This window comes from Vespa mandarinia, chromosome 8, assembly GCF_050613455.1.
Source record: "Vespa mandarinia isolate Hongniang chromosome 8, ASM5061345v1, whole genome shotgun sequence".
Lineage (NCBI taxonomy): Eukaryota > Metazoa > Arthropoda > Insecta > Hymenoptera > Vespidae > Vespa > Vespa mandarinia.
The window spans coordinates 2,219,394-2,231,969 of NC_140817.1; the positions used below are offsets into that span (position 1 = coordinate 2,219,394).

General features: G+C 26.2%; 4 protein-coding genes across 19 annotated transcripts in view; 2 read left to right on the forward strand and 2 right to left on the reverse strand.

The window, feature by feature from the left end:
* The window catches only part of ais (DExD-box helicase 52), a 32,650-nt gene extending 29,847 nt beyond the window's left edge, over positions 1–2,803 (forward strand). For 3 of the 7 annotated variants that reach the window (XM_085658558.1, XM_085658557.1, XM_085658559.1), the window contains exons 2-12: positions 186–248; positions 342–584; positions 648–833; positions 939–1,194; positions 1,311–1,383; positions 1,453–1,656; positions 1,731–1,821; positions 1,925–2,047; positions 2,129–2,279; positions 2,359–2,434; positions 2,521–2,803. In XM_085658558.1, the coding sequence (XP_085514684.1) occupies positions 213–248; positions 342–584; positions 648–833; positions 939–1,194; positions 1,311–1,383; positions 1,453–1,656; positions 1,731–1,821; positions 1,925–2,047; positions 2,129–2,279; positions 2,359–2,434; positions 2,521–2,734 (1,653 nt within the window). In that variant the 5' untranslated portion in view covers positions 186–212 and the 3' untranslated portion in view covers positions 2,735–2,803. Of the gene's footprint in view, positions 1–2; positions 249–341; positions 585–647; positions 834–938; positions 1,195–1,310; positions 1,384–1,452; positions 1,657–1,730; positions 1,822–1,924; positions 2,048–2,128; positions 2,280–2,358; positions 2,435–2,520 lie in introns of those variants that run through there. The other 4 variants (XM_035885909.2, XM_085658560.1, XM_085658562.1 and 1 more) reach the window with 4 other exon arrangements.
* On the reverse strand, positions 2,755–5,710 carry hfw (leucine-rich repeat domain-containing protein hfw). Of its 4 annotated transcripts, XM_035885945.2 has the most exons (9): positions 5,487–5,710; positions 5,280–5,375; positions 4,796–5,195; positions 4,276–4,590; positions 4,002–4,171; positions 3,687–3,869; positions 3,459–3,617; positions 3,264–3,380; positions 2,755–3,192 (listed from the first exon to the last, which is right to left on the reverse strand). In XM_035885945.2, the coding sequence occupies exons 3-9, from the start codon at positions 5,076–5,078 to the stop codon at positions 2,920–2,922; spliced, it is 1,500 nt and encodes a 499-aa protein (XP_035741838.1). In that variant the 5' UTR covers positions 5,079–5,195; positions 5,280–5,375; positions 5,487–5,710; the 3' UTR covers positions 2,755–2,919. The 4 variants fall into 4 exon arrangements, with proteins under 4 accessions (XP_035741838.1, XP_085514695.1, XP_035741827.1 ...); XM_085658569.1 differs by having other exon boundaries at positions 4,796–5,375; XM_035885934.2 differs by having other exon boundaries at positions 5,280–5,710.
* An 886-nt stretch (positions 5,711–6,596) lies between these two features.
* LOC118450254 (uncharacterized) lies at positions 6,597–10,355 on the reverse strand. Of its 3 annotated transcripts, XM_035885886.2 has the most exons (6): positions 10,082–10,355; positions 8,092–9,987; positions 7,813–7,998; positions 7,359–7,531; positions 6,898–7,004; positions 6,597–6,815 (listed from the first exon to the last, which is right to left on the reverse strand). In XM_035885886.2, exons 1-6 carry the CDS (start codon positions 10,142–10,144, stop codon positions 6,760–6,762), a joined length of 2,481 nt encoding a protein of 826 aa, XP_035741779.1. In that variant the 5' UTR covers positions 10,145–10,355; the 3' UTR covers positions 6,597–6,759. The 3 variants fall into 3 exon arrangements, 1 of the variants encoding a protein (XP_035741779.1); XR_004840639.2 differs by lacking the exon at positions 6,597–6,815 and having other exon boundaries at positions 7,275–7,531; XR_004840640.2 differs by lacking the exons at positions 6,597–6,815; positions 6,898–7,004 and having other exon boundaries at positions 7,392–7,531; positions 8,085–9,987.
* A 96-nt stretch (positions 10,356–10,451) lies between these two features.
* On the forward strand, positions 10,452–11,722 carry LOC146872815 (NADH dehydrogenase [ubiquinone] 1 beta subcomplex subunit 1). Of its 5 annotated transcripts, none has more exons than XM_085658582.1 (2): positions 10,452–10,608; positions 11,272–11,722. In XM_085658582.1, exon 2 carries the CDS (start codon positions 11,446–11,448, stop codon positions 11,620–11,622), a length of 177 nt encoding a protein of 58 aa, XP_085514708.1. In that variant the 5' UTR covers positions 10,452–10,608; positions 11,272–11,445; the 3' UTR covers positions 11,623–11,722. The 5 variants fall into 5 exon arrangements, 4 of the variants coding, with proteins under 4 accessions (XP_085514708.1, XP_085514709.1, XP_085514707.1 ...); XM_085658583.1 differs by lacking the exon at positions 10,452–10,608 and adding an exon at positions 10,631–10,736; XR_014982404.1 differs by lacking the exon at positions 10,452–10,608 and adding an exon at positions 10,737–10,872 and having other exon boundaries at positions 11,272–11,450.
* The last annotated feature ends 854 nt before the right edge of the window (positions 11,723–12,576 follow it).

Genomic DNA, 12,576 nt, shown 5'->3' on the forward strand with positions numbered 1-12,576 from the left:
TACTTTCTTTGTAACGAAATAGAGGGCGACTATCTTTATGGTTTATGCGCCATCTTTTTCCAGTTTGTGCGTTATTTTGACAAGTTAGGTTATATACTGTTACACGTGATATTCTGAATAATAATTCTATGATATTCTGAATAATAATTCTTTGTATTAAAATGGACGCATATGATATTTTTAAGAAACTAGCGGTTGGATCGAAATTCAACATGCGACGCTTTCAATCAGATGCAAAGAAATTCAAGGTAATAATTTTTGTAATAAGTATTAATTCCAAAATTATAAGGTTAGGAAATAGAATTATTTCTCTAAAATTTAGTAATATATATTTCCGATAGTTAATTAATAAGCAAATTCAAAATATGCCGAAAATCGATGAAGTAGAAACAAATGGATTTGCCAATGTTTGTGCCAAAACATCTCTTAAAAGAAAATATGAGGAAGATGAAGAAGAAAAGAAGATTGATACATTAACATTAATTGAAGGAATGTCTGTTCCTGTAGATGGAAGTAAAGTAAAAACCAAAATGAATAAAAATTCTATTACAGAAGCTAAAAAAATTAAATTGGAACGTGAACAGGTATGAAATTTAATGTAAAAGAAAAGATATACAAATAGCTATACTTGTAACTTATGTTTTTAGATCAACCAATTTCGTAATCAGCATCATATATCAGTCACTGGTAGTCATGTACCTAAATCCATAGCTACGTTTGATGAATTATTAACAGAATATCAAGTATCTAAAAAATTGTTAGATAATATGAAAGAATGTGGTTATGAAGAACCAACACCTATCCAAATGCAGGCAATACCTGTCTTATTGCAGGTATATTTATGTCCCATAAGTTTTTATTATGGTAAAATAGGTAAAGAAATTATTTATAAAAAATATGTAATAGTAAATAATATTCATTCTTTTTTTTATAATTAGAATAGGCAATTATTGGCTTGTGCCCCAACAGGCTCAGGAAAAACTGCAGCTTTTTTATTACCAATTATTCATCATTTGAAAGGTCCACAAAAACAGGGCTTTCGAGCTATTATTTTAAGTCCCACTAGAGAATTAGCTAAACAAACATATAGAGAATGTTTACGGCTTAGTGAAGATTATGGCTTTAGAATACATATTATAAGTAAAATTAATCAAGCATTTTCCAAATATGGCCCTAAAAGTTCACAAAAGTTTGGTACGTTTATTTCATTGGTTTAGTAATTTATCATATTTGTGTCTTTTCTTTGTATTATTAATTTATTGTACTTTAATATATTTTAATTACATATATATATTTAACTTCGATTGCAGATATATTAATTACTACACCAAAAAGATTAATATTTTTATTGAAACAGGAACCACCTGCCATTTCCCTAGCTAAGTAAGATATAAAAAATAAAATTTTTTTTTACTTTATATAATGAATAGTTAATAAAAAGAATATTTTCAGCGTACAATGGTTAATAGTAGATGAAGCTGATAAGCTTTTTGAAGATGGAATGCGAGGCTTCAGAGATCAATTAGAAGAAATTTCAACAGCATGTACAAATTCTAATTTACATCGTGCATTGTTTAGTGCAACGACTACACCTGTAGTAACAAAATGGTGTCGCAAAAACCTCAAAGGTCTTATTACTGTTACTGTCGGTCAAAGGTATATATTTCCTCAATGATAAATACGTCTTTTTATCAATTATTTGTAACTTTTGTCTTTGTTCTTTTATTTAGAAATTCTGCTGTAAATCTTATAGAACAAGAATTATTATTTGTTGGTAGTGAAAGAGGAAAACTTGTAGCAATTAGAAATATTATACTAAAGGTATGAAAAATATCACATGTAAAAAGTTTGACATAACATAACATTACTTATTCATATATTCTAAACAATATTGCTATTGAGATAATTTCTTTAAAATTAAAAGGGTATTGCACCTCCGGTATTAGTATTTGTACAAAGTAAAGAAAGGGCACAAGAACTCTTTAGTGAACTCATTTATGATGGCATAAATGTTGATGTTATTCACGCTGATCGAACTCAGACACAGGTATTGTTGTACAAAGCATTTTTTAATACAAATCAAAGAGATTATTGTTACTAATATCGTGTACGAAAAATTGTCTTTTAGCGAGATAATGTAGTACGTTGCTTTAGAGAAGGAAAAATATGGGTGTTAATATGTACAGAACTAATGGGTAGAGGTATTGACTTCAAAGGTGTAAACCTTGTAATTAATTATGATTTTCCACCATCTACTATTTCATATATACATAGAATAGGTTTGTATTATAATCGTAAAAATTAGTTACAAGTAAAACTTGTTACAAGTAAAATATTTATTAATACTTTTATATGTAGGTAGAACTGGTCGAGCTGGTCATAAAGGAAAAGCAATTACATTTTTTACAGAACAGGATACAACAAATTTAAGAAGGTTATTTAAACACATTAATCATTAAAAATATTAATTAGAATATTGTATTATAATAAAGTATTATACTTCTTTCTTTTTTCAATTAGTATTGCAACAGTTATGCGTGCATCAGGTTGTGATGTTCCAGAATATATGCTTGCTATGAAAAAACATAGTAAAAAAGAGAGGCGAAAACTTGAACGAACAGCTCCTGAACGGGATACTATATTGACAGTACCAAAATATAAGCAACATGTGATAAAAAAGTCGAATAAAAGAAATCCTATGAATATTAAAAAAACGACAAAAGATACGCACTAAGTATACCAATTAGAGATATATTAAATATGTAAATTTCATTTTATTATAATATATGTCATGGAAACAAGATTTGATATTGATTATATATACATTTTTTATATGACCAATAATAAAAAATATATAAATCTTTGAAATATATTGAAATAAAAAAATAACGTATTTATAATTATCAATATAATATTCTTTTACGTTTCACATAGCCAATCACAAGGCAGCTTTGGCATCTTATTGGCTGGCCATGGCAAATAACCAGCAGTTTTAAATACCCAATAATCATAAGAAACTTTAGCTATCAGACTTATCAATAATATCACTTCAGTAGCAATTATGTAATAAATATAATCAGTCCAATCTCCAGGATAGACACACATTTTTGATGGCTCTAAATCAACCACCTTTTCTTTTACATTTTCGCATAAAACTTCATCTGAATCTAATATACGTGTTTGCAACCACACCTAAATATTAAAATATAAAATTAATAATAAAATACATTAGAATTAATATCATCTTATAATCTTTTTCTTACCTTTAAATATTTAGCGGTATTACAATCACAATGCAATTCATTTCCACCAAGTTTAACTAATCGAGAACTTACAAAACTTTTATCATGCACATTAAGACTTAAAATATAAGTTGGAAGCTGGAAGAATAAAATATTTCATAACTAAAGATAATAAAATATTTACATACATTATAAATATAATTAATAAATTGTTACCGATTTAATTTTATTGTATCTTAAACTGAGTAGTGCATAATTGTCTAAAAATTTGGAACCTTCTAATTTATTGATTGATGATATATTATTATAGTCAGCATAAAATTCACGTATATCTTCATAACATGGATTGGTACTCAAATCATCTAATACTGTGATCTATGAATGAGATTAATATAAGTAATAATTTTCTTTTTTAGAATAAATAAAGAAATATTAAATACATACATTATTGTAAGAAACATTTAGTGCTATCGTGTTGCGTGGTAATTTGTCCGGTAATTCTGTTAATTGTATCCCACTACAATCCACATTTACTGCTAATGTAGGTGGTTTTCCTTCGACTATATCTAATCTTCTAAAATTACATTGACATTGCCAAGTATCACCTTTTGGACATTCTGTCTGCAACTAAATATAAAATAATCTCTATCATCTTATATTACATATAAATATTATACATTTTGTTCTTGTTATGATTCATAGATAGACAATAAAATGTAATTAACGAATTAAAAAATTTATGATCATATTAATACATACCAGACTAAGATAACGCACTTGTTGCAATGGTACTTGTTCTGTAGTATTAAACCAATGCCATGTTTTACTTGCAGAACATACTGTTTCATTTTCCCTATTAAAATTAATTTGTTTCTCTCCTGTTTTATTGATATATTGATAAATGTCATGACACCAGAGAGTATTAGTTCCTATGAATAACAAAGTAATATCCTATTTGGCTATTACTCCATATATGTAATTAACATAATTTATATTATAACAATATGAAAGAGATAATAGAATGCGCATTTACCAGAAATGTCAAGCCAAAATTCTCTACCATTCATTGTATTCAGTGCAGGTAAATGCGTTAAATTATTATAAGATAAATCCAAAGTAGTAAGTTGTGCTAATCTAATTAATGAATTATTGTCTACTTCGATTAGAGCATTGTTTGAAAGATTCAAACATAACATTGGTGCCAATATGAGGAATTGCCCCTTGACACGATTTATTCTTCCATCGGTTATGGCAAGTGACTTTAAACTTCTCCATCGTGTTTCTGTGGCATCAAATATGTCCAAGGTAGCATTACGAATATGAACATAAGATATATTTGATTGAAATCCTAATGGCAATAAATTGTTAAATTTCATTAAACGCTTTACTAGAAAACTAATATACATTTATAAAATAAAAAATATATATTTTTTATTATACATACATATATATATATATATATATATATATATATCGTATAAATCTTAAGACATAAACTGTTATAAATATATTAAAATTATTTAAGGATAAAAAAAATTATTAATTAGGCTTACCAACGCATGAGAAACCATATTTGAGAGTATGATTATCTAAATTGCAACAAAGTACTGCGTCACTTTCGTAATTGCGCGATAGATTAATTTTCTTACATGGACAATCGACGTTTAAGTCAGGACAATCGGATGGTGGCCGATAAAAACATTGTTCCGAAAGTCCTGAAAAAATTTCTGTAATTCCGTTGGTATTGGAACTACTCGATGCCTGTTGATCTTCTTCTGTACGTGCATACACCACCCCCACATACAAAAGGCATATTATCACTATTTGGCACTGCATCTGTCCATTAAAAATTTCTCGTTCTTATCAACCTCGTATATTTTTTTTTCCTTTCACATTTACATTCTTTATAGATTTTTAATTTACAAAATTTCTTTCTTATGCGTTAACGATATCCTTTGAAAAAATAATTTTCACCTTTTTATTCTATCCTATTTATATATATATATATATATATATGTATATATATATATTATATACTTTTTTCATCGTCTTCTTTTTACCCCATTAGCCGACTAATCCCATTATTTATACTTGTAGACTTCTTTCCTTTTCTCCTCTTCTCTCTTCTCTTTTCTAAATATTATTTCTGAGATAATATTTCCGATATGTGTATGCATACGAGTGTGTGTGCTGTGTGTGTGTATATATATATATATACATATATATATATACACGCTAGCTTACCGATAACATTCACAATGAAAAATTACGGCGACAAATTTTTTCTTTCTTTACTGATTACGATTCTTACTATTTCATTAACGTCACACATTTTTTTCTTGTTGTTATAATTATTACTACGAATATATATACAATATGTATGTATATATATATATAATAATTTGTCTAAATCGTGTACTTGTTTTCACACATAAGCCTTTTGTACCGTTGCCAACTATATACAATGATGGACATGAAAATGTCAACATTTTATCTTTCTCCCTCCCTTTTCCTTTCTTCATCACTCTCCTCCACGTCTTATTACTCATTTTCATAATATTCCATTCCTCCCGTCATATGAAAACTAACCCTGCAATAAATTGATATATTATTGATATCGATTTTCATTTTAATTTTTTAAGTTTATCTATGTCGATTGATAAGGTATTATTATTAATTAAATTATTACATTAATGTCGGGATTAAAAGTAATATCGTATAAAATTCGATTGTATTAAAACGTTTTATTTGTTAACAAAAAGGACTCTTATCTTCTTCTCGAGATAAAATTATAAATAATAATAATAATAATAACTAAATTTTATATGTTTATATTTCATCGACTTTCGTCGACGAAAAGATAAGGCTAAAAAAAAAAAAATTGTGAGTATACAATTTTTGTTATTCTTTTTATTGCATTGATAAGAGAAAATTATCAGAGTTTCTCGTTCATCTTATGAACTGACATAAACGAGTAAATTCACTTAACCATGAGGACTTTTTGGGTCACTCGGGTTGACCCGCTAACGAACTAAAATTGGTCAAAGTGTCATACTTATTACGCTCTCTTCTTGCGATTCGAATCATAACTTGTTGCATGAATCACTGTTTCTTTTTAAGATTATTTGTTATGCATCGAACGCGAATATATTTGATGAACTTGTGCGTATATCATATCTGATTACGTACATAAATATACTACAAATTTATTTATTTATTTTATAAAGCTTATTTATATAAACTTAACTTAATAAATTCGTAATATTTATAATATTAGATTTTATAATGTTAAAAAATTTTTTATTGAATAAATAAAATATAAAGTTTAACATAAATATTCAACTTATACGTTATCTCATTTAAATACACATTAAAAATGAAAATATTGAATGTATGTGAAGTCGTATGAAATAAATTTATTAAAAATATAGGCACCCCAGGCAAAAGAATATTTACAAGATTATGATTTGTACAAAGAATATCTAGAAGTAACATTCAAAGGCACAGTGATCTTATTTCATCTCCATGGTTTTCTAACTGTTCCTGCACTAGTACTTCTTTTAATGGTTTGATCTGTAACATATGCATCGCTTCATTTGCATCAACTTATCAATCATTATTTATGATTCTTGAACTAATACAACATATAACTTACGTGTATTCGGTGAGATAAGATGTTGTGAAATTTCAGAAGTCCAAGTCTGACATCTAGCTCTAGATGAGTGTAATTGAGTGATAATTGGCGATTGGTAATCTCTCATCCTATAAGAGCATTAATAAATAATAAAGATAAAATATTTATTAAATGTAGTATATATAATATAATGATAGGATGGATATATAAAATATCACATTGATAATCCTATAAACTTATTGTAATTCATGCTATATTATTATTAATATTATGATTTAAATAATATAAATAGAAGTTCTTTTACACAAAGTAGATTCTAGTATAAAAAAAAGAAAAAATAAATAAATAATTAAATTATCAACTAATAAAGGTTTATAGCAAAAATATAAATAAATTACTTTCTTAAATAATATGTTTAAAGTCTAAATATGCTCTTCTAGGAGGTGAGAATATGGAAAGTGCTATATTATACAGAATCATACTCTTTGAGCTTTTTCCTTGCTAGGGTCCTCTGGGTAGCAAATGAGTATGATCGTGCTGAAGTTGGACGTTCAGTGCGACACCGTTTAATTTCACGATCATGCGCTATTATTTTCATTTTGTATGCGGGACTTTGAGTAAATAATTCCACTATATTCATGGATGCTGCATCACACTTTTAAAAATGAAAATTTTATCATAAATATATGGGACTACTAAAGAAGTACATGCAAATTTTTAATATTCCAAAATTTACTATTAATGCTATGATAGTAGTACTCTTATATGTATAATTATAACATAGAGTTTATATTTTAAAAAATTATTAGAATTAAATTCTATGCATTATTATTCACTTTGAAAAGTAAAAATGAATTGTAATTTCTAAATATATGTCGATTAACTAGCAAGCATTCACAAGTGTTCTTATTTTTGTAAATGCGAAACCAAAGTTACCTGTAATTGTAAACGACGTAAAAAATGCAGTTCTGATAAATCAAGAGGTGCATCGACATGTAGTTTAAGCATACATTGCAATGCTTCTTTGTATGTATTTTTTAAAGTAATCACGCGATCTGTTTTCATTAACCTGCGTACTAAATACCCTCGTGTATACGCATTGATAATAGATGCAGCTTGTATCTGTAATATAAATATTTTCAATTGTTTAAGGATATTTTTAATACATAAAATATATCAATATGACAAAGAACTTTTTTTCTTTTTACATCTTACGTGTTTCTCTGCATACATAGAACTGTCAATGATGGGAACATGTACAGTTTTACAGTCTAATGGAAATAACCGACGGCTAATTGTAGATTTTTTACTCTCATTTGTTATACTTAAATTATAATCACTAATTTTATTCTTATTTATATGTTCTTGTATTTCTCTATTTTTAATCAATGTACAATTGTATTTGGGCACGGAAGTCTCATAGGCTTCGCCTTGTGACGATTGGATAAATTCATAACATTTCAAATGTTTTTTTACATCATTAAAATGATTTTTGGAATAAATATAATTTAGTGGACATATTGGACTTAATGCACGTTGATTTGGTGATAATAATAAATTGTCTTTTTGAACAACAGGCAGTGATTCTAAATCTTCATCTTCTTGTTTTGTATCTGTAGGAGTGTTTTTAGAAATAGAATTATTTATTGATACAACTTGATCCAAAGAAGTAGACGACAAAGATTTGTCATCTATCACTGGAGAAATTTCAGGAAAAGATTTCTTTATTTCTGTCAATAAAAGTAATTGTTGCTTTTCAAATTCTTTTTGTAATGAAGATTGCTCTTGTTGTTGTCGAATTACTAATTCAGACATTTGTCTTTTATGTACTTCTTCTATTTCTTTCAAGATAGTCAATAATTTTTCAGATATATTGGCAGAATTACATTTTTCTTTTGATTCATTTATTTTATCATTATTTATATTTTCTTCATCAAAACTCTCATTATCTTTATATGTCCTTAATTTTTGTGACTCATTAATTTTGTGCATTTGTGCTTCAATATCATGCAAATTTCCTAATGACCCTCCTAATTTATTTGTTGTATTTAACACTGCAATGTTTTTGCTCTCCTTCCATTCTTGTGGCCTATGATTTTCTTTATCATTGTTGCTTATACTATATTTCTTTTTATTATTGTTCATTTTTATATCAGGCTTGTAGATATTCTCTTTCTCAATCATCATTTGTATACAATCTACGGATCCTGTAGTTTGATACATGCGAGTTTGTGGTTCCAATATTGTTTGTTCAATCTCAGTCTTATACAAATTATGATTACTTTTGCTAGATAAACTTTTTCTTTTACACTTTGAATTTTTTAATGTCTGGTGAGTATCCATGACATTAAATTCATTGTTTTTAATTTCATTTTTCCATTCAGTATTTGTTTGTGTAATATTCCATTCCTTGCGTCGTATAACACTTTTTGCAGGTGTAGGAATATAATCCACAGTAGGAAGATCATTGGTATTATTTAATTCTGTTTGTATGTGCGCAAGCAACATAGGACTTGGAGTGTCCAAAATGTAAGAACCTTGACGCACAAGATTTGGTGTTTCTTTAATAGAATTTGTTTCAGTTATCATTGAAAATTCTTCTCTTTCATATATATTTGAATTATCCAATGTAATAGGGATAATATCTAAAGTTTTAGGCACTTCAGGTTTCCAAGTATCTAAGATATTTTGTTTGACTTTTGATTTTGTTGTATCAGTAAGACTTTCAGCCGAATCGGTGCTTAAGACAGTTGATCTTGGACTAAATGAATGCCTTTCTGTTAAATTTGTTTCAATATTTTCATTGGAAGATATTTCATGTACTAATTCGAAATTATTACTTTGTTCTTGAATATCTAGATTTTTATTCGTTTTAACATCATATGTATTTCTCATGGGTATTTCATCCACATCGATATTAGACATTGCATTAGGAATCACATTTTCATTATCAAAATTAAATGTGTGATCAATATCCTGTATTCTCATATCATTTTCTATAGATTTACTTTTGTCACTAAATTTGGTATCATATAAACCTTTTAATTTTTCTTCTACTTGAATTGCTAAATGTTTATAATATTTTACTTCTTTTCTAACGTCTTCGGTTATCTAAAAATTAGAAATGAAGAAATTTATTTTTCAATATTCTATAGGTAATAGATTGTATATTGATAATTAAAATCATTTATTATAATATACTTACCATTGGTGGAAGAATAGGAACACCATTAATTTTTATGCAAGAAATATACGCTTGCTGCGCCATTATTATTTATTTAATAATTTAATACAAATAATAACAAATTTCAAATGATAATAATTATTATTCATTCATCTAAGGTTATAACAGTCGAAAATATATATTTTCATATGAATTGATAATCTCTAATAACTTTGACATTAATATAGATTATTTGTAATAAATCAAACATATAGAAATAAATTATTTAAATTTTGAGAAAATAACTTGGTATAACAAAAACGTGAATTCTGAAATATCTAAAAACATCTTTAATCAGGATTGGTCAATATGACTTCAAAAATTTGTTTTCAACGAATAGGAGAATAGTCAATAGAATTGTAAGTTTTCGTCATTTTCTTGTTGCAGCATAAATCTTTTATGAACTAAGTTTATTTGTGAAAAAAAAAAGAAAAAAATAATAATAATAATTTATGATAAACGAAACCGAAGAAAAGAATTTATTAATATTTTGATTAACATATATCGAGGTAAACATTAATCATATTTAAAAAAAAATCAACCTTAATCAAAAATTCTCGATATTATTTTTCATTTAATATTACAATTATCAGTATTATTTTATTACATACATAATATCATTTAGAAAAAGTTTAATGTAAGTTTTCAAATACTCCTTTCGAATATATATATATGAAAGAGAAATATATAGAACTGAAATGTAATATTAAGACTAACGTTGTCAGAGTCAGCTCTATACTGCTTCATACTGGTCTATACACATTCCTTGCGAAGTACGAGCTAATTTACTTACAAACATTAATGGAAAGTAAATAATTTAACAAGAATAATTTTATAACGTTAAATTACAATATTAATAATTACAAAGTAGTTGATTTTTTATTGTTTGTATTTTATTTATATACGTATTCACATATTCTCCGTTGAGGTTAATCATACGTTACGCAATTATATATTTTTTATTTTTTATAAATAATATGTAGAATATTTCGTGATATAATGAATATATATAAACTAACTAATGCATATTGATATTGATATTTTAAAAGACGAGTAAATAATGTATAATATAATAATTTAATCATCTGTTAGTATTTATAAGCATTGATCAGAATAATTAAGGTTAATAGTTTATTTTTAATAATTTGATCATGTATTTTATATTTTTACAGTTTGATGGGTGCTGCCAAATCACTTGGCTATTATATCAATAGATATTGTTTGATCGTCTCATTTCCAACGATCACAGCAAGTTCTATTTATTACGATCTAAAGCGTACTCGTTTGTGGAAAGAACAACAGTTATTTGAGAAGCAACAGAATAATTAAATAGTAAACTAATCAACATGATAACTTTTAAATATCTGTTAAACGTTTATTATCCACTTATTCTTCCAATAACTGGATTTATACTTGGAAGTTACTTAGACAACTATGAAACTTTAAGATTAACTAAATTCAGAGATAAATCTGCTTTATATGGGAGAGAACTAGCACCTGGAGAACCACATTCATGGCCATAATTAAATTGCAAAATGAATATATTTAATGAAAATATGTATTAAGATTAAAACCTGTTAATCTATGTAGACAACTTAAAATATAGATTTAAAGTTATCTCTTTGTGATTGTAATTTTTTTATACATATGTGTATTTATAGATTAGCATTATAATTACATTACATTACATTATTTTTTATATTACATGATTTTCCACTTTTAATCACAGATCAAAACTGAATAGAACACTGATCCAAATGTTACATTCAAGAAGACATACTTTTAAAAGCTAAACAAAAAAATGAGTATAAAATAAAATAATTAAAATTGTCTAGATACACAAATTTATAGTAATATGTATAAAATAATAAAATTAAAATTCTCTTATATTATTTGTTAACATTTAAATACAATAATATAAGTTTAAAGAGATGAAAAGATGAAAGTTTAAGGAGAATGTGGGCTCATTGAATAAATAAACTAATTGATATTTTTTAGGTATAATTAGAGTTACATTAAGCAAATGTAAAATATCTATTTGAAGGCACAATGGTAAATATTAATTGAGGAAGATTTTCGATTTTCCCTAAAGAAAATACCACTGACTACTACTATGCTAGCAATTATTAGGGGTTTGTAGATGGCGCAATAAAGTCGTATTATGATCGTTCATTTTAAGAAATATATTTCTAAAATAAAGCTTTAAACTAGCAAATCAAAGAATCTATTGTTTATAATCGAATATCATGAGATTTCATGAAATATATGATATTAATTTTTATTTTATTTACAATATAAAAGAAATTCATTTACTTTTCAATCATATTAATAATACTAAATGCGCGCGCATATCGACTCAGCTAATACTGATTACGAAATATCTTCAGTGCTGTCTTCAGAAGGTGTCCAAATTACGAGCGTGTAGAATTGTTTATTTTTATTATAATATTGAAATACATTATTGTTATACCCAATTT